This window comes from Glossina fuscipes, unplaced genomic scaffold (genome assembly GCF_014805625.2).
Source record: "Glossina fuscipes isolate IAEA_lab_2018 unplaced genomic scaffold, Yale_Gfus_2 28, whole genome shotgun sequence".
NCBI lineage: Eukaryota > Metazoa > Arthropoda > Insecta > Diptera > Glossinidae > Glossina > Glossina fuscipes.
Window position 1 is genome coordinate 4,501,557 of NW_023998423.1, and position 26,250 is coordinate 4,527,806.

General features: G+C 31.3%; 4 protein-coding genes across 6 annotated transcripts in view; 3 read left to right on the forward strand and 1 right to left on the reverse strand.

The window, feature by feature from the left end:
- Positions 1-1,833, forward strand: part of LOC119636641 (14-3-3 protein zeta) — a 46,271-nt gene extending 44,438 nt beyond the window's left edge. For all 3 annotated transcript variants that reach the window (XM_038032133.1, XM_038032131.1, XM_038032132.1), the window contains one exon: positions 1,439-1,833. In XM_038032133.1, the coding sequence (XP_037888061.1) occupies positions 1,439-1,594 (156 nt within the window). In that variant the 3' untranslated portion in view covers positions 1,595-1,833. The remainder of the gene's footprint in view (positions 1-1,438) is intronic.
- Positions 1,834-7,751: 5,918 nt separating this feature from the next.
- On the forward strand, positions 7,752-9,433 carry LOC119636632 (presenilins-associated rhomboid-like protein, mitochondrial). The gene is made up of 7 exons (XM_038032117.1): positions 7,752-7,881; positions 7,945-8,143; positions 8,194-8,482; positions 8,545-8,614; positions 8,740-8,890; positions 8,949-9,148; positions 9,208-9,433. The coding sequence occupies exons 1-7, from the start codon at positions 7,826-7,828 to the stop codon at positions 9,293-9,295; spliced, it is 1,053 nt and encodes a 350-aa protein (XP_037888045.1). The 5' UTR covers positions 7,752-7,825; the 3' UTR covers positions 9,296-9,433.
- Positions 9,434-9,478: 45 nt separating this feature from the next.
- Positions 9,479-10,144, reverse strand: LOC119636295 (RNA-binding protein 48). The gene is made up of 2 exons (XM_038031598.1): positions 9,929-10,144; positions 9,479-9,871 (listed from the first exon to the last, which is right to left on the reverse strand). Exons 1-2 carry the CDS (start codon positions 10,016-10,018, stop codon positions 9,479-9,481), a joined length of 483 nt encoding a protein of 160 aa, XP_037887526.1. The 5' UTR covers positions 10,019-10,144.
- A 1,016-nt stretch (positions 10,145-11,160) lies between these two features.
- Positions 11,161-14,200, forward strand: LOC119636537 (ribonucleoside-diphosphate reductase subunit M2). Its single transcript, XM_038031933.1, has 4 exons — positions 11,161-11,414; positions 11,475-11,717; positions 13,071-13,799; positions 13,864-14,200. Exons 1-4 carry the CDS (start codon positions 11,349-11,351, stop codon positions 14,014-14,016), a joined length of 1,191 nt encoding a protein of 396 aa, XP_037887861.1. The 5' UTR covers positions 11,161-11,348; the 3' UTR covers positions 14,017-14,200.
- Positions 14,201-26,250: the final 12,050 nt, after the last annotated feature.

The following is a 26,250-nucleotide window of genomic DNA, read 5'->3' on the forward strand; positions in this document are numbered from 1 at the left end:
TCAATTCATGTTTTGCTGCACGACTTGAGGGGCGTTCTAAGCGCAAGAACTTGCAACGTTCTTTTTTGCAAAAGTTGCAACCGATATCTTCAGCCTACTATCGGACATTACACCGACGGACAGACAGACAGATTCACAGATTTGCAGATTGATCAAGAAGACGATATACATTTCATAACCGCTATCATTTATCGATCTAGTTGTCTTCACATGCTTTGCCAAAAGCTTCGGTTATGGAAATAAAAACATAACCCTCCGAGATCGCCGATTACATTACTAAGCGCTTTTTATTATACTCTCATGAATGAAGCGATGTCCTAAATAGTTGTGGCTAAATCGAACTAATGTGAAAGAGTTTAATGCCTTTCCTACGGGTTTTGTTGACTTGTAAATTTAATGGGGTGGTTTTATTACCGTGAGTCGTGGGGTCCAACCAAAAAAAATGCATAAACAAAGTATAAGAATCGGAAAGCTATTCGTGAATGCTTAGGTTGATTTTTAGATTGTACTCTATAGAGAAACTATGGTTCAAAACAATTCGATCCGCCATTATGGCCAAGTCGTTTCGAAACAAGTGAATCACTCTGGTGAAGAATAAAACCAATCTTTGTAGAATTTTGAGCCGGTTGTATAGATTTATTCCGCCGCTTTTCAAAGTTGAGTTGAATAGAATGCCAACAAATTCTGAAAACCATATTTTCATTCTTATTCCCCCCACGGTCCTTCATTCCTATTGACGGATGTGTCTTCGCGTTTGGATACGAACTAATAAAAAGAGATGTTCAAATAGTAATTGAATCTGATAATCTCTGATTTAAATTGCCTCACGACGCAAAGCGAAATGTGTTTAACCATTACGCTGTTCTTGAGCCGCATCCCCTTAATATGAGTTCTAAGACACTTTCCGTATTTCCAATACCGATAGGAGCCCCAATTTTTTTTCGTTATTAGCAGAAAAAGAAAGTAAAAAAAACTTTTGGCAACGGAGGAACTAATAATTGCTCGATACATTTCTCAGAAGTTCCCGTTAGCTCGAGAAGGGTTACATTACATTAAGAGAAACTGTCAGTTCATATATAATTTTTACCAAAATAATTGAGTTGCCAGAGAGTTAACCCTGAGATGATAATCAGTAATAAGTGGATGAATATGACGAGTTCATATTGTCAAGGATCAATAGTTTTCGGACGCGTAATGATTAAAATGTATTGTAGTTCGATTATTTTTCAATGGTTTTTGTTTTTTTCTATTTTTTTTGTAATGAAAGTTTTTTGTAGGCTATGATTAATAAATGTTTGTGTTTTTACGCCCACAAAATGAAAGTTGAAAACTGCTTAAGAATTTTGAAATATTTTTTTTTTCTTATTCAATTTCAATTTTTTTTTTTTTTTTTTCAAAAGCATATTAAATAATAATGTGTGTATCGTTTTTAAAATAGGCATTCGATGATGCGATAGCTGAACTTGATACACTCAATGAGGACTCATACAAGGACTCAACACTTATTATGCAATTGTTGAGAGATAACCTGACTTTGTGGACATCGGATACTCAAGGGGACGGCGATGAGCCACAAGAAGGTGGTGACAACTAACCAAACAACTAAATTGTTTCCTTTTTCACTATGCAAACAAATAAAAAAAAAAAAAAACAACACAATAACAACAACAACAAAAACACAGCAGAAATTAAACAGAACCTATGAAAAAATCAGAAATATTTCTATCAACAACTACTGCAACAACAATAAAAAAAAAGAGAATCCAAACAATTACAGTTGAATGAACTCTAAAGCAAACAAAAAACAAAAAAAAAGAAAACACAAAAAAGGCATGAATTTAAAAATAAGAATGTCGTATATGGATCTACTACAAAAAAAAAGAACAAAAAGCAACAGCAGAATCAACAACAACAATGAGAACATGGTCAACATATAATGTTAAACAACATCATCAGCGAAACAGAGCAGCAGAGAGAAAAGGTCCACAGAAAAGAAAAATGGGGGAGTCAAGAGGAAAACGGCTAAAAAACATTTATCGGTTATAAACAGAGAAAGAAAACCAAAAAATTACTTCGACATGATAAACAAACAACAACAACAACAACAAAATGGCGTTCTTTTTTCTTAAGATTTTTGCAGACATTTTTGAAAATTGGAAACAATTATTTAAAAAGATTTTTCATAATATGGAAAACACATTCAATCGGAAAAATTGTGATGAAAAAAAAAAGAAAAAAAGGAATATTTCAAGGTCAGTTCGTTCTCTCTGTAAATTTTTCCTTTTCCTTTTAAAAAATGAGAAGATATCGATAACGATACTCAAAATGGACATTTTTTCCTTCTTTATTGCACTTGTAAATTTAGGAGCTGAACGCGCCTGGTACAAAAGTAAACAATAGACAAATTTCCTATTCACTTCCTATAAAAGAACCACGCCTCTTCTTTCCTTCGACATTAACACCACCACTACCATGTGTTTAAGAGAATATTCAGAAAATAAAAAGTAAATTAATTTCATTTTTGCAAAATGTCCAAATTTTCTTTTTTATCATGATTTTGGCAGCAGAAACAATGAAGAACGAAAAATTTTCAAATTCTAATATGATCCGAAAACTATTTTTATTCTCTATCTATCTCTCTCTTTCTCTCTGTACTCGTATCCTTTATATTATGTATGTATTTCTTTGTTCGCGCGAGAAAAACGAAAACAAAAACAAAAAAAAGATATTCGAAATTAATTTTCATTTAATTTTCATTCAAAATAGTTTACCCATATACTACAACTTATATAGCCAGACAACTTATTTTTCATTATTTTTCTTTTGTTAGGCGCAGAGCAGTATATTATTTATTATTATTTTTTTTTTTTTATGATAAATAATTTAGCTTATTGTTTTTGCTCTTATTATTTTTTCTTTTTTTTTTTTTTTTTTTTTTTTCTTTTTTTTTCTTTCCTTTTTTTTTATAATAACCAAAAACAAAAAAAAAAAAAAAATTCCAACAAAACTGTTTTCTTTATTAAGTTTATGGATTACAAAAACAAAAGAAAGTAAAGTATGTTAATTTTTCTAATTCTAAATATATATATATATATACATATATATATATTAAATATGAGGCCAAATCAAAATATGAATGTGGATTTCTTCACCTTGTGTCCCTTTCTATCTATCTCTCTCATACCCAAAGAATGTTCTCTTTGACAACTTTTGTTTTAAGTTTATTAAAAGAAATATCTTATAAAAAAAAAAACAGCTTTTTTTTTATATGATGATTATAATTTTGTCTTTTTTTTTTTTTTTTTCTAAGATTTCAAAATAAAACAGTTGTTTACGTTAACTTTACGTAATCGTTGGTGTATATCGTGTTTTATTGTTATTGCTTTCTCATTCTTCCTCTTTTTTTCTCTTTTTTTTTACTGAGTAAATTAAAACTTTACAGTGGTGCATTTTCCTACATTATTTGTTTCAAAGAAAGAGAAAATATATATCATTATCATAACAATAATTTTATATTATAAATAAAAAACTTAAACCAACAAGAAGAACACATTTAAATTTCTCTAATACACACACACACACACACACACACACACACACACACACACACAATCATCAATCAATCAATCCTATTCTAATTACTTACTACGTTTATTAAATTATGATTATTCAATAAAAGAAAGAGAAGAAAACAAAAACTACAAGAAAAATCCATTAAATGTTATATTAAGGAATTATGTAATAGTTACCGTTATAGTACATGCGAAAGAAAGTCAATTTATCTTAATATCTATTATCTGATATTTTGGCTGAATGCGACTCTGATATATTACGTTTATAAACTTTTCTTTTTGTGGGGGTAACTCTACGCGAAAATTTCTATGAATTTTAAAATTGAGACAAAAAATACTTTTAAATTTTTTGCATCGCCAGCTGTGCCAGCTTGTGAATTTTGTGGATCTGCCTCTTGGCTTTTTTTGCTAGGTGAACGTAACCTTATCTTATTCAAAATCTTCGAACCCATTTATCATGTAAAAATTGTATTATCTAAATAACAACCGCACTGAGGTACTCTTAAGAAGTGATCGTATAACTTTGTTTAGGAATCGGTAATATTTTTGTTGCTTAGATAAAATTTTTGTGCTTAGATATATTTAATACTTTATCTGAGATAAGAACTAGTGGGCTCCCGCGTGAAGAGACGTTATATTATATATATTTGCTGAACAGTTTTTTTGTTAATCGTGATGGCAGAAAATCGATAATTTCTTACCGGAACTAGAGTCTGGATACCTTTTTTGGTAGCTGAGTGCCTGTCTAAGCCTACATAAAACCGAATTACAGGGTTTTTCTTGGAGAATCCTTTGTTAAGAGAGCAATTAGCAATCAATAATTGTTGTATACGAAAATAGCTCCCCATTGTTGTCAGGCAATGGAAACTGGTTAATTACGCGTGATTGATTGCTTATATTGTTTTTTTTGTACTTCCTTTTAATCAATTTTCTTTGATACGTATGTAAATTATTTTTTTTTTTTTTTCTCTCAGTGTATATAAATACATATATATTTACATATATACAAGATATATGTGTGAGTATATATAACAATGTGTGTTTTCATTTCTTTTTTTTCTCTTGCTATTATCCTCAAAAGCAATCGGTGTTTTTTATGTATATATATACAATGCATATGTATTCATGAATAAATAGATATATATATCTTTTAATTAACATCACGGATAACAATCAATTGATGTGTTATTCTCTTCTTATACTTGATAAGGTAAGTACAGAAATCCAACTTAACCATATATACACAAGCAAAAAATGTACACGTTTTTTTAAATGTAATTTACTAAACTTTCCTAACGGTGTTTTCAAATTTTAATTCTGCGAGTATTAAGCGAAGAAAACAAAACAAAACAAAAAAAAGAGAAAACGAGAAAAACAAGATAAAAACATTGCTTCCCAAATATGACCTTTTTATCGATTATAGACGTAACGATATGGAAAATAGAAAATGAAATACAGACAACCTCAATATTGTAAACCCAATACGTCGTTAGTATATTGAAATCAATAAGAATCAAAAACCAAAACATTGAAAAGTGGTATTTGCTTAACTTACTTAACAAATCAAAGAAGAGACATTTTTTATATATATATAAAAAAATTATTCTCAAAAAAACTCACATCGCATGACATAACTTTTATTATTTTCTCCTTCTACATACATAATTAAATAAAAAAAAAAAAATTCATATTTTCAAAAGATTGAGTATATTTATTAAATTAAATAAATTCATACAGACACACACACATAAAGAAACACTATTGTCCATAAAGAGAGAAAACGCATATTTTAATAAAAGAATAAATGAAAACGCAAAAAAAAAAAAAATTAATGTGTAAAATAATATCGCAAAATTCACTTGCAAAAATGTGAATTATAAATTTTTTCACAATCTATATATAAAAAGTAAAACGGAAAATAAATAAAATTTAAAAGACACGGACATAAAACAAAATCTACAAAAAAATACAACATGGAGGTGAAGATTGATATATTTAAATTTAAGTTTATTGAAATTACAGTTTCTTAATTACCAAAAATAAAAACAAAAAACTGAAAGCTATTAGTTTTATTTCTACGATGTGATATCATTATTATTAAAAAGATTGTAGTCCCATTTTTACAGTATGTTAAAGGAAAGTTCCAAATTGTTATAAATAATACAATATAAGAGGGTCTTGCGACAAATTACCAGCACAGAGCTATTAATCGATACTTTGTTTTTAAGCATTTCATCCCTTGTTCGCCTGATCTTCCTTCAATCATTGAAGAGAAGACACAAGCAATCCCAGTTCTTTGTTTATAAAATCACAGATAGTTAAGCTAGTTTAGTTTTCGATTTTCCTACGCAGAATGATGATTTCGATCTCGAGAATTTTGTCTTTCCCTTATAACATTTTCTTTCAAATTTTTTCTTCTCCAAAAATCAGCAAATCGGCAAGCTGCCAAATTGCTGCAGCCATGAAGACAATGTATAGGAAATTTGCGAAGTCTGGAATGCGAATAGAAGTGGGTACATTCGGACATACAAATAGAAGATGATCAGGAAATTGCAAAACCACACATGTATATGAGGACCTACTCACTATGTTAATTTTGAACAGGGGACCGTTGTATTTCATCTTAATAAGGCAAATAATGTCGCTTCTGAGACCGCAATTGGGAAATCAAATTTTTTAGTCAGCTATTCATTGTTTACATTAGCAGAAACAATAATTCCAGTTATATTTTTCCATTTTGAAATTTTTGGGCTTTTGCTGACATAAGCTGAGCTATCGTGTCGTATCGAGGTGCTATTTCGTAGAAAAAAGATATGATTGCATTTTGCATTAATTATTTTATCGCCTTTCATATATTCCTTTGCTTCCATCTATGTTGACTTCTTTATAGTCAATTCTCGAACCATGAAATTTGCGAGGGACTCGGTCGCTTGGATAATCACTACGAAAACCCTTATAAGTCAATTTCAGGCCTTCAGGAATTTGCCTAACTTTCAAAGGATGATCTCGGTATGTTCACTTTAATGTGCTTTTATTTATAGTTGCATTGAAGTCGTTCTATTTTCTCAGAAAATAATATGGTAATGTGGCTCCCTATTGTGGTTTCCACTTGTGACTTATCTGAAGAAAATAATTTCTAAATCAGAGAAAGATATATTAACATTCCTAAATTTACTCTATTTGTCTAAAAATTACGTCCATCTGAGCGACCAGATTCCACAAAAACGGTAAATAAACCGCCCAAATTCCACAAATTGAATTTTCTTCATGCCGTAATCCTTGCGATGCTTTCTTACTTTTTTTCCTTTGCGAGTGGACTGCCTTAGTAAAACAAAGCAAATAATTGGTCGTGTTTCGATTTGACAAATATGTTTAAAATTATAAATAAATTGTCTTTAGTGCTCGTTTTTGATTGTGTATAAAATAATATAGAGTATGAATTAAAATTTGAAAATTTGTACCGTAAAAAAGGATCTAGATTAGTACCAAATAAACATAAACTAGATAATAAGTTCTGTTTCTTCTTGCCTTTTTTTCTTTTCGTGTGCTTGTGTGAATATGTGCGCATATGTGCAAGACCATATGATTTGTCATTTTGAACAAAATCTCTTAAAAAATTCAATAAAGTTGAAATCTCTTCCCGAAAATGGGAATAACACATAATTGTTTAAGCGCAAACTTACACGAATTCTCCTAATCGAGAAAACACAGCATAGTCTACCCTTTTGATTCTTTGTAATATACGTTACTTAACTCAGTTTTTAGGTGTTATTAACGATGAAATTACGGCAATGGAGAATTTCTTGCTTTATTCTGTTATTAATATTTTATGTTATTTTTGTAGTTAATGTTTCATCGAATTTCTTCTTTAGGTTCGTGTTCATATTTATATAAAGGAAATATTTTTCCTACAGTCACAATTGTTATAATTATGCGCTTAAAATAAGAAAGCATCTTCTGAATTTTTAATATGAATCATTTGTCCACGATTCGTACATTAAAAAAAGGGGGTTGTGTACATTTGCGAAATTTAGCTTAGTCCGCCTTATTAAATAATTTGCTCCTCTAATTGAAACACAAAATTTCACTAACGGCAATCAATCACTCTAGTCGGCATGACAGTATATGACAGTTTTATCAAATGACAGCTTGAGAACAAAAAAGTACATTTTATTTTTATTTTTGTCAAAGCAAAAAAAAAATTGAGCAATTATTGAATAAAAACAACATTGAAAAAGTGAAGAAAGAAAACTATGAGAATTATGCTACTGCGTGTCGGTTTAAGGCATAACTGGCAGCAACAATTTCGGTAATTTCGGATGATATCTAATGTGTAAAAATCGAAATGCCGAATTTAATTTATTTATTCTAGAGATACGTGTTTGTTATGGAATCACGTAGGTAAAACAAGTTCCCAATCTTCAATAGGCCAACGGATTATTTGTCGCAGTGTACGCACCAGTGCACGTCATAGAAATGCTATTCGAACGAAATTTCAACCTATGGAAGCTACTGGAGGTGAACCAGTGCCGTTGGGCAACGTAGCGAAGGCTTTTCTCTTCACGGGAGCGGTAAATTACTTGCCAAACCCTCTAAAAATATTCGTTAACATGTGTTTTAGTTTAGTTTTGGCTCATTTTTGGGAGCCAGTATTTTGGAATACGAAAATACCCGAAACATGATGTTGGAGAAAGCTCGTCAGGCGAAATTATCCTGGTTTCCGCGTAAGACGAACGATGGCACTTTACAAAATCTAAAAAAAGACGTGAAACGTCATTGGGATCAGTTAACTCCTAGCGAAAAGATATTTGTTCCAATTTGTGCCGTAAACGTCCTAGTTTTTCTTGCGTGGCGTGTACCCGCTTGGCGCGAGGTTATGTTACATTATTTCTGTTCAAATCCAGCCTCACGTAAGTGAAGGATATATCAAAAGTTAAGTTTCTCTTTCTTATTTCATATAATTTGCTTATAGGTGCGGTTTGTTGGCCTATGTTTTTATCCACATTTAGTCATTATTCTGGTTTACATTTGTTTGCAAATATGTAAGTAACAAAATTCGAAATTTAAATACATCGCACCAAGTGGTAATTCTGGCTCGCTCATTTACTTCCCCTTTAATTTGCCAGAATTCAAAGTTCACTCATTTACTTCTCTTTTTCTTCTCTAGGTATGTATTGCATAGTTTTTGCAATCCTGCCATTATATCTTTGGGAAAGGAACAATTTTTGGGATTATATTTAAGTGCAGGAGTGGTAGCCAGTTTCGCCAGTATTTTGTATAAGTCTGTAACCGCTCAAGCCGGTCTTTCGCTAGGAGCGGTAAATATAAATACTCACAAGTTCGACAAAATAAAAATGATAATCATTATATGTTTAGTCAGGTGCGATAATGGCGATTTTAGCTTACGTATGTGCACAATATCCTGATACCCAATTGAGCATATTATTCCTACCTATGTTGACTTTTTCGGCTGGTGCAGCAATTAAAGTTATAATGGGCGTAGACTTCGCCGGATGTATTTTGGGATGGAAGTTTTTCGATCATGCTGCTCATTTAGGTGGTGCGCTGTTCGGTCTGTAAGTTAAGAATTTTGTTTTGCCTTATTTCATATAATTGAGAATGGAATTCTTTTAAGCTTTTGGGCTTTCTACGGTATCGATATATGGCAAAAACGTTTGCCTTTTGTAACCAAATACCACGACTGGCGCAAAACTAAACAGTAGCGTTCATTAATATACTTTCGAACTTGCATCCTTGTATTTGTTAAACATAAGTAACGAATGCAAACCCTTCATGTTAATAATAGATACAATTGTACACCAGCTAAAAAAATAAATGCATATATATTTTTCAGGATTTTTTTACGGCATAAAAATAAATTTTCTATTATTACAGAATGTAAATAACTATTCTATTCTCTTATTTTTCTTTATGTAATTTTGATTACTTTTTATGCGGCAATTGATTTCATATGCTCTTTGCTGTAATTTGCTTTTCAGTTCTTCAAGAGTTTCGTATTCCGGCGCATAGGATATATGCAAAATACCGCCATAAAATTCTCTAGCATCTAAATAGCGTTTGCATCGTCTTGCTTCTTCTACTTTTTTATATTTTACACAGTAAACTTCTGTGAAGGGTTCCAATTCGTAGGATAGTGTTTGTACCCATTTCTCGGTAATATTTTTTAAGTTTTCCAGCGAACCAAATTGGCGCAGTTTATTTTTTAACTCTTGTATCAAGTTGATTTTAGGCACTCCAAATATTAGCAAATATTGAGACTCACTGGCTACGGTGTAAACCTGAAGAAGCCTTATTATGAATTAATAATTTGATTCGTTGTAGAAAATTTTGCCTACCTTTACAGCTTTTAATTGACGACCTTGTCGGTATTTTAATCGTGTCCTGCAATATTGTAAACGCTTGTGATGTTCGTTAGCGTTATTCATATCTTAACCTATGCATAAATATTTTATTTTCTTTGAAAATTTATAAACAATGAACCATGTTTCTCGATCAGAATTTTTACCCTATATTGTAAATTTAACTCTTCAATTGTATGGTTACAAAAGATCTTCTTCTCCTTCCGACGTCAATTTTGTTTTCGGGTTAAAAGCTCACAAACGCTCACAAACGGCCGTCGCGTTACCATATTGTTTTAGAGGAAAATGTAAACAACGACATATGCTTTTAGCATCAAAAATAAAGGAAGCATCGTAAACATAAATAATAGATTTATATAAATAAAAAAAAACAATTTTGATAATCTTCATAATTTGCCTAAATTTTGTAACGTCATTGCCATCCTCTTCATGTATGCATAGATGGGCAGTTTGGAAATTTTCAGAGAGTTATAAATGGTAAAACAATTGGATAAATATATTTTAACCTTAAAATAATCTTTATTGCTTGTTTTTCATTTCTTTCAAAATGCATAGTATTAATCAAAAGTGCAAATCATATAAAAGTATGTAAAAATGTATTAATGTAAACATATATTAAATAAATTTTACATTTTAAATTTAAAAGAAACGATCTTCTTCTTGTGTTTTTTTTCTTTTGTTTTATTTCTATAATCAAAACCATATGATTTGTCAATCCTTTCTCCTCTTCTTTAGCAAACCTATCGCCCGTCGCTTATATGTGCAAAAAAAAACTTTTGGAAGAAGTCGGCAGAGTTGGAGTCCCAGCCCCAAAAATAGGAAGAGCGCCTCGTTGTGGCAGCCCCCTAAACTCTCAGTTAGAAGACAGTATTCATCCTAAAGGAGGTGGGAAGATTGGGATGTAATTAATACATAAAATATTTCAAAATTTGTTTGAGCAATTCATACAATTATGACTTTATTTTCCTTAAACTGAGACGATGCTGTGATTCGCACCTGTAATAGCGCTGATATGAAAAATTTGTCGAAAGTGAACTTTCATTTTCGCACTTAGCTATTATACATAAGGCGAAAGTTGAATTTTTCATACGCGATTATGCCCTACAGCTCTCTGGTGAATATGAACAGTTTATCATACTGAGCTTTCCATTTTACTAATACTAAGTATTTTAGTCATGCCAGATGAATAATTTGCCCGCCAAAAATATACAACTTCAACGGTGTGATAATGCGGGAACATCCGCGTTAAGCGTTATTAGTGCTCATTGTAAGCGACAAAACGTATAATATAGTTTTCGTTAAAGACTAATTTAAGAAAGTGCTGAGTGCATTGGGTAATAATTAATTACTTCCGAGCAATTTGAGTGCTTTTGAAAATAAAAATTAAGCTATCACGATGCCTATTACCGACAATATTGGAAAAGAAAATTTTTCTGAACTTTTGGATAAATCCTTAAACAAGGTAGTTTGAATTTTTGTTGTTTTTAAAATGAAGAATTCACATTTGCGTTTATATTGCCAGAACGCACGGAAAATTTTAAATGAAAAATTTAGTAATGGTCAAAAAGAGCCCATAACGGCAGCATCAAAAGTCTACGAGGAGCAGGCAAGTAATGATGAAGACAAGCGTACAACTGTGACAACGGCGTCCGGTAGCTCTGTCGCGAAATTCGACCCATCCATAGAGCCATTGCTTAAAGAAAATCCCAAACGTTTTGTCATTTTTCCAATTCAATATCCCGACATATGGAAGATGTACAAAAAGGTGAGTGAGTTCATACATTGTTCTTCCTAAATAACATATACCTATTCAGAAATTTTCATTTTTGTGTACACATGTATTTATACAGATGATTAGCGAAGCAAATCTTTTACGTGCTTAGCCATGTTTTTTCACTGTCTAACGTGTGCTGCGCTGTCGCATTCGACTGCGCTGCGTTTTTTCCCTCCACTTTTTTGCTTAATAATCAAATTCACGCTTCCATATGCTTAAGAATTTGCTGATTCGCACGTGCATCGTATATGAGAACAATTTGGCACTGAAAATTTTAAGTTTTTGTTTACTTCTAGCGTTGATAGCATTCATAATGAACAATTCCAATGCGGTTTAATCCGTAAAAAATTGGAAATATTTTTTCATATTTCGGACAAACGTAGCCAACTGCTTGTTATTTTTCTTTCTTTCGCTTTGTTCTACATGTCATTGCCATGTTCGAAAACTTAATAACATTTCCCATAAGCGAGGTGAAATCAGAAGTAAAGAAAGCAAATATTATATATGTGTGCCGGCATCTGTATACGTGTATATATACATTTTTACTTACATGACGAAAGGAAACATGTACAACGCAATGAAATGAGAATACATGAATTGTAATGTTATCGTAAGATGACTCTCAATAAGGAGAAGCTTTTCTATCAATTTTTCATGCCCCTCATTGATTTTTATCAATAGCTAAGTATAAATTAATTTTTAGCAAAAAAATAAAGTATTTTTATAAAACAGAATTTTTCCATACACATTTCCGAACAAAGCTAAACAAATATATATATGAATAGAATACATATTTTTCGATAACTTTGAAAAGTTGAATGAGCCCATAATAATTTTGCACGATATGTGATAAAATTTTTTTTATTAAAATCCGTCTTGCTCGCGGTATTCTGTTGTCATTAAAAAAATTATTTAATTTATCTAGAAAAAAGTATAAAATCTTTTATTATAACAGTCGAGTCAAAACCATAACAGCTTAAAAAAAAAAGATTATTTCTTAATAATCGGTGGGAAATAATATTTTGGTACCTTTTGAACCGCTTCTCTTACAAAGCAAGCCTTTATAAACAACAAAGTCCACCTTTTTGAACCGCCATCGACATAGGCGAAGTCTTTATAGGCAACAAGATCTAACGGTTAGTATCCTATGGTAAAAAACTGTATATATTCACGATACACATTATTTTACGCACCCACCCCGTGTAAGGATCCTCATGAAAACTCAACTCAACCTTTGGAAGTCAAAAAGCTAGTATAGTAATTGTATCACGCAAAGTCATGCAACGTATTTAATAGTCGACTGAATAGCTTTCGTTTTTTTTATTGCTTTCCAATAATCTTTAGGCGGAAGCATCTTTTTGGACTGCAGAAGAAGTTGACCTCTCTAAAGATATCGACGATTGGAATCGGTTAAGTAATGGCGAACGTCATTTTATTTCACACGTTTTGGCTTTTTTTGCGGCATCCGATGGTATTGTTAATGAGAATTTAGTGGAACGATTTTCCCAAGAGGTTCAAATAACCGAAGCACGTTGCTTTTATGGGTTTCAAATTGCCATGGAAAATGTACACTCGGAAATGTATAGTTTACTTATCGAAACATATATCAGAGATGAGAAAGAAAAGGAATATCTATTTAATGCCATTGAGACAATGCCATTGGTTAAGAAGAAGGCGGAATGGGCACTAGCTTGGATATCATCGCATTCGGCTAATTTCGGTGAACGTGTTATAGCTTTCGCTGCCGTCGAAGGTATATTCTTTAGTGGGAGCTTCGCTTCGATATTTTGGCTAAAGAAACGTGGAATAATGCCAGGTTTAACGTTCTCTAATGAAATGATATCACGCGATGAAGGCTTGCACTGTGAATTTGCGGTATTAATGTTTAAACATTTGATACAAAAACCGAGCAAAGAACGGATTTTGGAAATAATAACAGATGCCGTTAAAATTGAAAAAGAGTTTTTGACAGAGGCCTTACCAGTCGACTTAATTGGCATGAACAGCGAAAGTATGTGTAAATATATAGAATATGTTGCCGATCGTTTGCTATTAGAACTAGAGGTGGGAAAGGTAAGTTTATTTCACTTTATTGTACTTATTTTTTGATCAATTTTTGTTTTTTTTTTAAATTTAGCATTATTTAACTGAAAATCCATTTGAATTCATGAATAAAATAAGTATTGATGGCAAAACGAATTTCTTTGAGAAAAGAGTTGGGGAATATCAAAAAATTGGCGTATCCAGTGATGATGATCAGAATAAATTTACCCTAAGTCTCGAATTTTAAATAGAACTTATGTATTTTAAAATATTAATAGCTTTATGTGTTATTGTATATTTGTCTCTTTCTATATATTTTAATGCCATTTATTAGAAGATATAAACTGATTTCTTTCATGCTCCACTGCAAATTATTCCATATCTTCTCACATCTCTTTTGATCATTCACCTTTCACGTTTTTTCGTTTATTTACCTTTCATTTTATATTTTCCCTTTTCCGATTTTAAGTATTTGCTTTTATATACATATATACATGTTTATATAAATAAATGAATAAAGAATACTTTAATATACGTCATCATGAAAGTTTCGCTTAATCGATTTCGCGAAAGGTATTATTATTGTTATTACGACTATTAATGATAATTTATTTCTTGGACCAAGTTATGTTTTAGCAAACTGGTGTCTCTCAACTGGCTCTATTTTCAACTTGCTATGGATGAAAAGCAAGTAAGCGAGTGAAGAAAAGTTCTAAGTTAAGGTAGATCTACCTTTTATTATAGTGATAGGTCCAGAATCATAATCTGAATTGATTTAGGTTTGACTGTCCGCCTGATAACTGTCCACGTAAACTTGTGTTCAAGCTACAGGTCGCAATTTTTGAGATATTTCAATGACATTTGGTACAATAACGTGTTTTGACTCAAGAACAAATGCAATTGAAAATTGTCGCGGTCGGTTCATTCCCCATATGACGCTTATTCTGGAAAGTGGTTGCCGGACTATAATGCTTGTTTCCCATTAAAAATAATAAATAAAAAAAAAAGTGAGAAAGCTATTTTCGGTGGAGTCCGAAGCTCACATACTCACCAAGTAGCCAAGAGTACCATATATGAATTTACAAATGGCAGCTATATCTAACAAGGCATCAACATCATCTCTTTCCGTCATTTGGATTCTATAGCAAATTTATATACCGAAGAAAAACAATCGTTATTAACAGATTTTACGAAAAAGACTTTATTGGATTTTTGGAATTCTTGCAGTGATGACGAGCAGCTATCTATTTTTAGAACCAATAAAACTTGGTCCGAATGTTCTTACTTGTTTCCTTTTGTTTTATATTATTGATTATAAGCCCTGAGCGCGCTGACACAACTTTCGCAGTACTTTGAATATCACTGCAACCATATAAAGAAAGCTCTTGAACTCCGCACAATTGCTCAATATATTTTCCACTTAATTCACAATTCCGGGGTACGCGTAAGATTTTTAAATTTGTTAACTTTTTTAATACATCCACACAACGATCAGTCAAGCAAAAGTATACGCTCAATACAATACAATTTCCAGATATTTTCAAAATACTTCATAAAATGCTTGGATTTATTTAGCTCAGTGACATTCTGGAGAACAAATTGATTCTTATGGGTAAACTTATGATTTATTAACACATATTCTCAGTTGTTTGGAATTTCTATACAAATTATTGAGAATATATACGCTTATTCGATCAGGTGGTTGGCTTTTTTACAAAGACCTGTTGAATTATTGAGAATGAATATGCGCATATTCCTTAAAATGGTATAAAAATTTGGCCATGTACGAGAGTAAACGTATAAAAATTTGGCCATGTACGAGAGTAAGCGTATAAAACTGAAAATTATTCTCAATAACTCAACAGGTGTTTGCGTACATGTGAGAATAAGCGTCCAATTTGAGAATCATTTGTATCATTTCAAGTATTTGTATAAAAATTTGGCCATGTACGAGAGTAAGCGTATAAAAATTTGGCCATGTACGAGAATAAGCGTATAAAAATTTTTTTTCTGTTTTGCTAAAAATAGAGAGAATGATGAAGAATTGACTCACTGAAATGAAGGCGGCTGATAATCTCAGTCCTCTGCCGTTCAGTATATCTATTAGAGGGGAAGAGCTGTCTTGAAGACCTAATTAATGTTCAAGTAGACATTTCTATTATTATTATTATTATTAATTTCGCCAGAGAAATAAATTCTAAGACTAAACTCTTAAAAGCACTAGCATCTAAGGCTATCGGCTTTTTAACTTTACCGCACTTGAGATTCGAACCCAACACCATTGACTTGTTAGTCGAGATTCCTCCCCTTCGGCTAAGGACATTTCTAAAACAAGTAAATTACTTTATATATGAAGCTTTATTCTATTCTGCTATATTAGAGTCGATTAATTAGTTAATAAAGTTAGTTCAGATTGAGGAGTATTTTGTAGTCATTCAATTGAAGAATTTAATTGAATAGGAAAAATTATTAAAAAATTAATTTTCGTTGACTCACTAATCTTTCTCAAATAATAAAAAAAGAATCCCTAATAATGAAATTGTTGACCCAATTGTTGAAATTACATTTCAAGTTGTGTAGGCATCAGGATAATCAGAATTGAAAGCGTACGAGCCAATATATTGAATATATATTTAATCCAAATATACAAGGACGATAAGGTCATATTGCTGATATTGCTGCGAGCTCAACATCTCTTATGTATATCTTGGCTCACAATCATCGCATTAATTATTATCTTCGGTTGATTTCTTAATTTATGATCTTGTTTCAAATCAAGCTAAAACTCAACTTTGTATGATTAGTGCCGCCAATGTAGAGTTTTCTTCTTCGCGAGCAAACATTTCCTTTCCTTTGTAATGAAACTGGAAGCAAGGAAACCGCATTTCCGAAGATTAACAAATCATTTTGGCTGTTTAGTTTTTGTGGTCCAGTCATATTTGCCGTGCTCATCATCATGCAGTAGTGCAATAGAATTATAATTATTTAGTAATTTTCATACTTGATTTTTACTTTACTTTACTCGTTGGTTGGGAACATGTAAATAAAACTTTAAAATTTAATCCTATTTATGAAAAATAAATTATTTTATATACTGTCTTTCTAATTTAACTCGAAGCATCATCTTTCTTATCATCATCATCATCCTCCTCCCTGTGTTGCAAAGCACGTTTTGCACGTTTTGTGTCCACCAAAGTTAAAAATAAATAATAAAGGCAAAGTTTTTTGTGCGGAAGTATGGAATTCAGTATTGTTTACTGTTTTATGCAAAAAACCACAAAAAAAAGGGATATCTTTTCTAATCATCTTCTAACCATTGAGAGATTGCAAGACCCCACAGATATATAAAGGGCTGTTCACTGTATTAATTTTGAATAAGTGATCATTACATCGCGTGTAATTAAACATCAACATGTTAGTAAGGCAAATAATGTCACATCTGAGTCCGGAATTTTTATTTATTTGTGGAAATAAAGAGTATAAATGAAACGATAAAAAAAAGTCATTGTAAAGCGAATAATACCGATTTACTGTCTGACACTGTAAGGAATTTTTCTTGAGGATGAGTACTCGCTTATTACAGTTATACACAATTATAACGATTGGCCGAAAATATGCAATATTTTAAAAAATAAAATTTTTTTTCCAAAAATATCGCGATTTATGCAACATTTTTCCACAAATGCACCGTTTCTTCGCGGCTTCTTTTTGGCCTCATGTAAAGGAGAAAACATCGTCAAGATGGCGTGAGGAAAAAGCAACATTTTCTCTAAAAGAGCTTAAGCAAAAAGTCTCTCTCTTTTTTAGAGAATGCAAAGAAAAATTATCTACCAATCCACTCAATCTAATAGACAACAATTACGATGAAGATTTCCCGGCAATGAAGAATAGTACTATAGTACTATATCCAACAACATAAGAGATTCGACTCTAGAGTCGAACAATATTTTAGTTAAGAAAAGCAAAAATTAGCTAAATACCCTAACATATCTAATTTCGACGAATTTAAGCTATCCCAAAAAGAATGGAAAAAGCGGTAGAAAAGGCAAGACAACACACAACAAATGCTCTTAATATTCTCTCGCTTAACTTATTAAACGTATTAAATACGAAATGGTAAAGTTCTTTCCACTTTAAGCCTTTCAACTATGTTATTTGCGACAAATGATCCAAGTTCTGCAAGAGTTATCATCCACCTTCATTGATCTTCTGGCTATCAGAAAGCCAATCCTCTATACTGTAATAATGTTTGATATGGTATGATGTGTTTAGTTTATCTGTTTAGGCCCTATGCTGCTCGGCTGCAGTACGCCAAGTCTATCCGTCTTTTATAATGCCAAAGTGTCTCGGCTTAAGACGGTCACTAATTTTAATAGTTCAGGCGGATTTGAACGCCTAGTGTTCTTAGCGAGTAAAACGCTTGGTTGAGTTGCATTATGAGACCTGTTTTTCTTTATTTTCTTAGGCACTATTTATACTAAATTTTTACACTAAATTATTCTTATCTTATTCTAAACAGGATTGTAATTGCTTACTAAATTATCCTTATCACACACTAGATTATTCTTATATAAACAGAATTATCACTGTTTACATGCGAAGTGAAGTGTGACATTTTATTTTATCAAAAGGATTATGCTGAAGTGGCATAATTTTGTCACACTTCAAGTGGATGCATACGATATGTATGCGATATAGTATGCGATCACACTAGAATACAACAATTATATTCCGAAACACGGCAAGAAAAGATAGAAACAAAAGATAGTAAAAGATAGAAGATAGTAAGATAGTAAAACAACTATTTTATTAAAAAACAAATTATAAATGAAATTATAAATGAAATTATAAATGAAATGAAAGCAAATTTACAAATTAAAATTTACAAATATAAATGCAAATTATAATAAGGGAGGCAAGTTGGGAATACCCCTCGTGTAGCTTTTGAGAGTTGGATTAATTTTAGTTAATAGGAAAAAAAAAAAATATAAATATAGCAAATAGGGATCAAATTAAAAGTAAAAACCAAAACCATAAACCAACTGCCCAATTATAAATAATAACTCACCAGTTATCCTTAGGGACAAACAAATCACCAGTAACAACAATAACATTATCATCTCCCACAATGAATCAAGCAGTAACATCAAACAAGGATGAGTCAGTTTATCATCAGCAAGCTTAAATGATGAAGTAACTTCATTCGAAAATGGAAACGTAAGTTTAAAAAATGTAATCTGGTTTTTTGTCTCATTCTATGTTATCTATAAGTTTTTTTTATGCGCTGTAAGAAATTGAAGAGTTTTTAGAAAAGTAATTTTATAATTATATAATATACAATGCAAATCTGAATAAGTGATTTTATCATGTTTTATAGAAGATCGAAATTATTTGCGGAAAGTACCTGTATTTTATATTCATTACAACTACTTTTTTATTTATGAGGCTACGGAAATGGCTGTAGCTGAGTAAGTAAGAAAAAATTGCAGTATAGTAATCTTGCGAAATACTTTGTGCGATTTTTCAATTTTGATGGAGCAGTTATTCTGATATTTACACTAATTCATCAAGTTCAACCAGTCGAGGCGGCTTGTATGGAATGTAAACAAAGAAAAGAAAAAAACAGAAAAATAGGAAGAAATGCGAACTTGCTTTCATTTTATTACAATTATTTGATAATCATTTATTATTTATAATATTATATATACTTTCCATATTTTTATCCCATACGATTGATTTAAATATTGTTCGAGTTTATTGATGAAATGAAAGCAATTTCAAAGAAGGAACTGAAAGTAATTACTCAAAGTTGAATTGATTAACGCAGCACGTAATTTATTTATATATATACATATGTCATATCTGCTTGCGTCCAAATGTACCAAAAAAAAAAAAAAAAAAACAAACAAAACAGCTATGCATAAATACTGAGGATCGGTTAAGATGGTTAATTGCTTTAAATCATTTGGACGGACGGACGGACGGACAATTACCAAATCGATTTTGAATCATGGTTATTATATTTGTGGATATAAAAACAGACAACAGGTGCCTCGTCATCTCATTTGCATTGATCCCAAATCTTGCGTAAAATGTAAATTTTGATGGAAGAATACAATACTTTGTATGATTCACAAATTATTTTCAGTTTTAGACCAATCGATTTGGAAGCTAAATCTTTATTATAGTTTTCTTTTAAATTACCAACAGCAATTTCTTCAAATCGTTCAATGCATTTGAATGATATTTTTGCGAGTCAATAGCACGTATTAGTAAAAGGACAACATTTCCTAACCCTATTCTGTGCAATACACCGTTTCTATAAAATTACATCTTCAGATACTGGTTAATCAGAACTGGTTAATAATACCAAAAAAGGTCTAAGTTTTAATATATTATGGATAACACAACACTAACATGCACTTTTACTTTTCTATATTTTCAGTTGCTGACAATAGTGTGAGGAGCACAAATTGTCATAAACTGAAATATATAAAATAATTTAAACTTTTTGGTTTTAAATAAGCAAATCGATAACCTGATCAATACTGATCCGCTAAATAAAGATGATAATAAATGCTTCTCTCTTAGTCCATCTCTGTTCAACGTACCAAAAAAAAAAAAAAAAAAAAAAATGCTTCTCGAGATGCCGATGACATGCACTTAAATTACAAAATTAAAGCAAAAAATGAATTCACTTACAATTATGAAATTTAATTTGTTGAAATGAATTAAAATATAATGTTTATATAAAATTTTCACTTTAATATAGTAAATAGAAAATTTTTTTCACTGTTTTCCGCACTTTTCACTTGTCAAATGCTTTGGCTTTTGAAAACCGTTAACCGGCCATTTTTTTTTACGCCAAAAGTAAACAAAAAGAATGAGAATGTGCATAGAGTTGCTTTCGTGTCCATGTACACCATGCCAAAAATTAATAATTTCACCCGGTAAAGATTAGTAAATTTAAAAATTTTAAAAATGGTAAATTTTTAAAATAAAGTAGAAAATTCAGTCAAACAAAAAAAATACCTTGAAATATTAATGTAATCAACTAAAAAGGAAAGAAATAAATTTGAATAAAATAGTATCTTTGATGGAAATATGATAAAAGCAAAAAAACCTGCAATTCGAATTTATTTTAATACTCGTGCTCAGTTATCTTGAGTTTTATTATCACCATTATTATAATTTTATACTAACGAATTCAAATTTTAGAATAAAAGAAGCAATTATGATTTCTTGGTTGAAAGAACGTGAATAACGATGATCTTAATATTCGTACTATATAATTTGTAATCTTGCATAATAATTTTTATTTTTGGTAAATTTATTTGACAAAAACATGTTTAAAATAAAAAATTTAATAAAATATGTTAAAATAAAAAATGTAAATAACTAACTTTTTTGGTTTTTTTTACTACTCTCATGTACAACTCTTGCCATATGTGGGGCGTAACAATATTCTTGTTCTTGTTGTATATCCTTGTAAATGTGTACATTTGTACAACGCTCGAAACGAGCGTCATTTTAAATAAAAATATCATCGGTACCAGAAAAGAGTAAGATTTATAATTTTTTGGCAATCCTATGTATGACAACGTCCTGACAGAGATTAGAGATGACAAGCAATCGATAGTTTTTATTTATTTATTTAACATGACAATCAGTTAGCTACATTACTAGGATATAGCTAAACTTAAGACTAAAAGACTACAGACTAAAAAGAAAAGACTAAAAAGAAAAGAAAAAAAAAATTCAATTTATTAAGCAGACAACAGGTGGAAAATAATCGAAAGAATTAATAATATAGGGATATTTCTCATATGTCAAACTATTAGCTGCATAATTCTTTTTACGTTTACGAATAAAAAACAGACAAGGAACTAGAACGTGCACAGAGTTTAATTTTTTAATTATTTCTCTGGCGAAATTAATAATAATAATATAATAATAGTAATAATAATACTAATTTTTCATTGTTTTTTACTACTTTTATTTGCATCTCTAGTGAGAGTTCATCTTGACGATAAGCAACGGCAACAACAATAAAATAGGATAAAATCGAATGCCACGCCTATAAAAATTGTATAAAACTATTCAGGAGACGTACAAGGGGAGATGAATGCATATTTTTGATACATTTATATAAAAAAGATTATATATTACATTTCAACCAAACCATTTGTATGAATATATATGGAAAGAGAATATTCTTTTTTTTTTGAAAATAGGATAAAATCGAATGCCACGCCTATAAAAATTGTATAAAACTATTCAGGAGACGTACAAGGGGTGATGAATGCATATTTTTGATACATTTATATAAAAAAGATTATATATTTCTATATAGCTTACGCATAGTTGCTGTTGTTAATGTTGCTGTTGACCAGATGTATACGTACTGGCTTCACGATTGCGTCGGCTCAGACGGCCATGTTTAGAAATTTCACCTAAATTAAAAACATTTATTTTCATATACTTGCTGCCTTTGATTTTTTGCGTAGGGCCATCTAAGCTGTAGAAGCAAGAAAAAAAGTTTAAGAAGAATATCGACCGCAGCTGACCCCAGTTCCCAGTTTGCATTTATTCCTTTGAGAGAGTTGCATAATACTTATAGTGATAATTAATACCGTGGCGCGCCGTTGCATAGTACATTTCACATTCAATGTAAATTTTTAAGCCTTATAAAGCATTATTGACCTCATATCTATCAATCGACAAATGAAAAGTTAGATGAGATAATTGATATAGAAACTTGAAATGAGCGCAATCGATTTTATTAAATTTATATCAAATTTAATAAAAAATTTTTCTGAATTTTACATTGACGGTATGCTTACAAGAGCGGATTCCTTGCTGCATCAATTTTGCAAACTTTTATAAAAAAAAACTTTTATCATTTCACACTTTTACGTAAATAGGAAAAGAAAAAGAAATTAACTATAATTGCAACCGCACTTTTTCAGTCCATTTGCTGCTGAAGTGGATGCATTTGTAAGCTCTAAAGTATAAGCTATGAACTATTAACAGTAAACATCAAGCAACTTTTCATTTGCGGCTTTTGGTTTAGCTCGAAAAAGCACCAAAAATATTTCAAAGCTATAGCTAGTGAACACTACTGCAGGCTCTTCGCATGAGTTATGAGAATCTGGAAAAATGTATGATATTTAGTGTATACAGAAAGGATAGAACTCAAGAAAACGGCTTCATTCGATTTTCACGAACCGCTTATGTCTAACCTGGATAGCCGAGTACATAGATGAGAGTTGCGAACACAATATCATAGTAATTGAATAGGACTTGAAAAACGCCTATAGACGTTTGATAGTCAGGTAGATAAAACAATTAAGAAAATTATGTTCGATCGCAAAATCTGCCTGAACATTGGATTTTGAGCCAGAGGCGAATAAAAATGGCAGATATGATTAAAGGAGCGTAATGGTTTATTATTTGTTTTTTTGGACTTGCATCCTTTTTTCCGCTAACATTCTTGTCCTGAGCGTTTGCATTAACTTCATTTTTTTGAAGGCTTTTGGAATGTGTACTATTTTGAACGTGTGATGACCATTTTGATTCAACCTATCGAAATTTGAAATAGATATTAAAAAGTTTGAATATACGGATATTATTTTTTGCAATTTAGGAAAATATAAGAAATTGTTTACCAAATTAGCTTTTTGAATTTTCTTGTCTACCGTTGTTCTTTTCCGACAATAAACTTTCTTGATCGTGGCCATCATTCGAAACTGTTCATACTTTGAATACCTAACACATTAAGAAGTAATGCTACTTTTTGGTTACTCGTTTTATAGTCTTAAATGATGGCAAATGAACTATCAATTATATTAAGTTTTGGGCTCGTTTCCCCTTAAATGCACATGAATGGTCGACGTTGGCTCTTATCTCATTTTGGTTATCCGTAACCATAACACTGCAATCATTTTCCAAAATATGATTAATAATACAAAGCATATCCTCTTCAACGCCCGGATCTTCGCCGAATTTTAACAATTCAAATAGTCTATGATGAAAGTTTACGGTTTTAAAACATTGTAAGGTAAAACCACAATCCTAATGACGTATGCATATGACATGTTCCCATTAAATCAAACGGCGAACAATCACCTTTACTAAAACTATAACCGGTACATGGCTGATCATCTATAAATATTCCTTTTATCCAAATAGGTAATTCTCCAGAATAGGAGAAGAAGAGCAAGAAGAACTAAAAATCAAAATAATTTGCATTAAATTTGAAAAATGGGTGAAAACGTAGAATCCCCAAAGTTGAATGATATCAATAAAACATTGGTAATTTAAAAAGATATCGCTTTAGAAAAAAGTGTGGGTCGATACGAAGATGAAATAATGTCCTTCGTGGATTCCCGGCCTTATGTGTAGACGACAATAAGCAATTTTGACAATTTAACAGCATCTCATAAATTTACAGCACGTCATGAATTATTATCACAGTCTACTGAAAGTGAATTTCATATCACTGATAAAGAGTTAATCAAATGTTGTGATAAAGCGGAAGATTCGATGAAAGAAGTAAAAAACATAGACGCTCCAGAAGGAGATCATGATGACAACAAAAAAGAAACAAATGTGGATATAACATTTGAGGACGCTCCAGAAGAAGGAGATCATGATGACAACAAAAAAAAAAACAATTGTGGATATAATATTTGAGGACTTTTCTACATCGCCCATTAACGGTCCTGTAGTATCATCCGAGAGTAAGTTAAAGAATTTGGAAAGGTCCCCTTTATTTATTTTACGGGGAAAACCTAAGAAAAACTACAGCCGTGAATTTAGAGAAAAGGCAAAATTGGCTCTTTTATACGATCCAGAAAGTAAGTGGCTCTTTATAGGGTTTTTTTAACAACCCTAACTTTGTACATTCTTTTTAGGAAAAGCTTCAGATCGACGTTCTGACGATAGCGAGAAAAAGGACACTTACAACGTAAATCAAAGTAAGTTGTTTTTAAAATTTGTGAAGAGACAACATTTAAGTTAATTTAAGATAATCTAAAATTTTTCAGTTTTGGCGCCATCTAATTAGTGTGAAACTGAGATAAGTAAGAATTACGATTGGGATGACGATGATGATGACATTATTGCTTCCATAAGCACTCAAGAAATCCTACATCAAGATGTGAAGATGAATAATAGTTTTCCCCATACGTCTAAGTTCCCAGTAAATAAGCAGATAACCCAGGGTATGGCATTGATATTCCTCATATTTTATTATGCTTATTATTTTATTATTATTTTGATTGGTAATAGTGGGTGCTCCAAGAACTTGGAGCTGAGCGCAACTAATCTTGCATTAGGACTAGGAGAACGGCAGGAGTTGGGAGTAGGTAACAACGCAGTTGGTCTGAATGAAATTTTTATTGAAAACGAATGGGAAGAAGTGAAAAGTAAAGTGAGTCGGGATTAAGTGGGCAAGGTGAATAATCTGGGAAGTTCGCTTAGTTCTGCGAGTTTTCAAACAGCGAGTGGTAAAAAAAATCTCCATATCGAAAGAAAGCCAAATAGCCGTGCAAAATATTCTAAGAGAATTTCAAGACAATTTGCAGGAAACGCATTATGAAACTGAACTAAAAGACATAAAAGATCGAATGTCGATTAAAACTATGGAGTCAAAATTTGGAAAAAATGCAAACAGCAGTGCGCAAACAGCCAACAAAACAAGCTTTCAAGCGACCTTTCAAATACATCAAGATAATGTTTGCAAGGTCATTAATCCGGAAAGTTCGCTTGTTTCTGCAGGTTTTCAAACGGCTAATGGCAAGAATGTGCTAATATCATCTTCAAAAGGAGAAAGAGATTACTCCTGCTGTAGCAGCAAATTGCCAGCAGCTGAGAAAAAGTCGAATATAAAAGTTGAAAACGGTGAAGGAAGTGAAGAGATGGGAAGCGCTAATATTGTATTAAGTCAATGGGTTCTTCCTCAAGATGGTTCAAAGCAATTTTTATGCCAACAGGCCGATGACACAAATGATGCATCGAAACAAACCGGGCATTTGACTTCAAATGTTCCAATACTGTTTGGTAAAGCGCTTGTTGTCATTAAATCCAAAATTTAATTTTAAACCACCAAATGAACTCTGTGGGACACCCAATAGAAACTCACGACAAACCGAGACTACGACACCAGAATTAGGAGAGTTAGTCAAAAATGCTGTAGAAACAAGTACACCAGGCGTCAATAGAAAATTGCCAGTTCAGGAAATGGAAAAAGATAACGACGCAGTATCAGTGGCAAACCGACCCAAGAGGGGCGGCTATCGGGCTTAAGACGTACTCGTACTAGTTTAAAGAAATAAATACTACTTTATATAACCCATCGTCTAACATTTGTCATTGCGAAAAACAAACTGACCTTTCCTGTTGCTATATATTAATTTATATAATTTGTATTTAAATATAAATGAAATAAATAGCTTTATTTATATAATATTTTTATTAT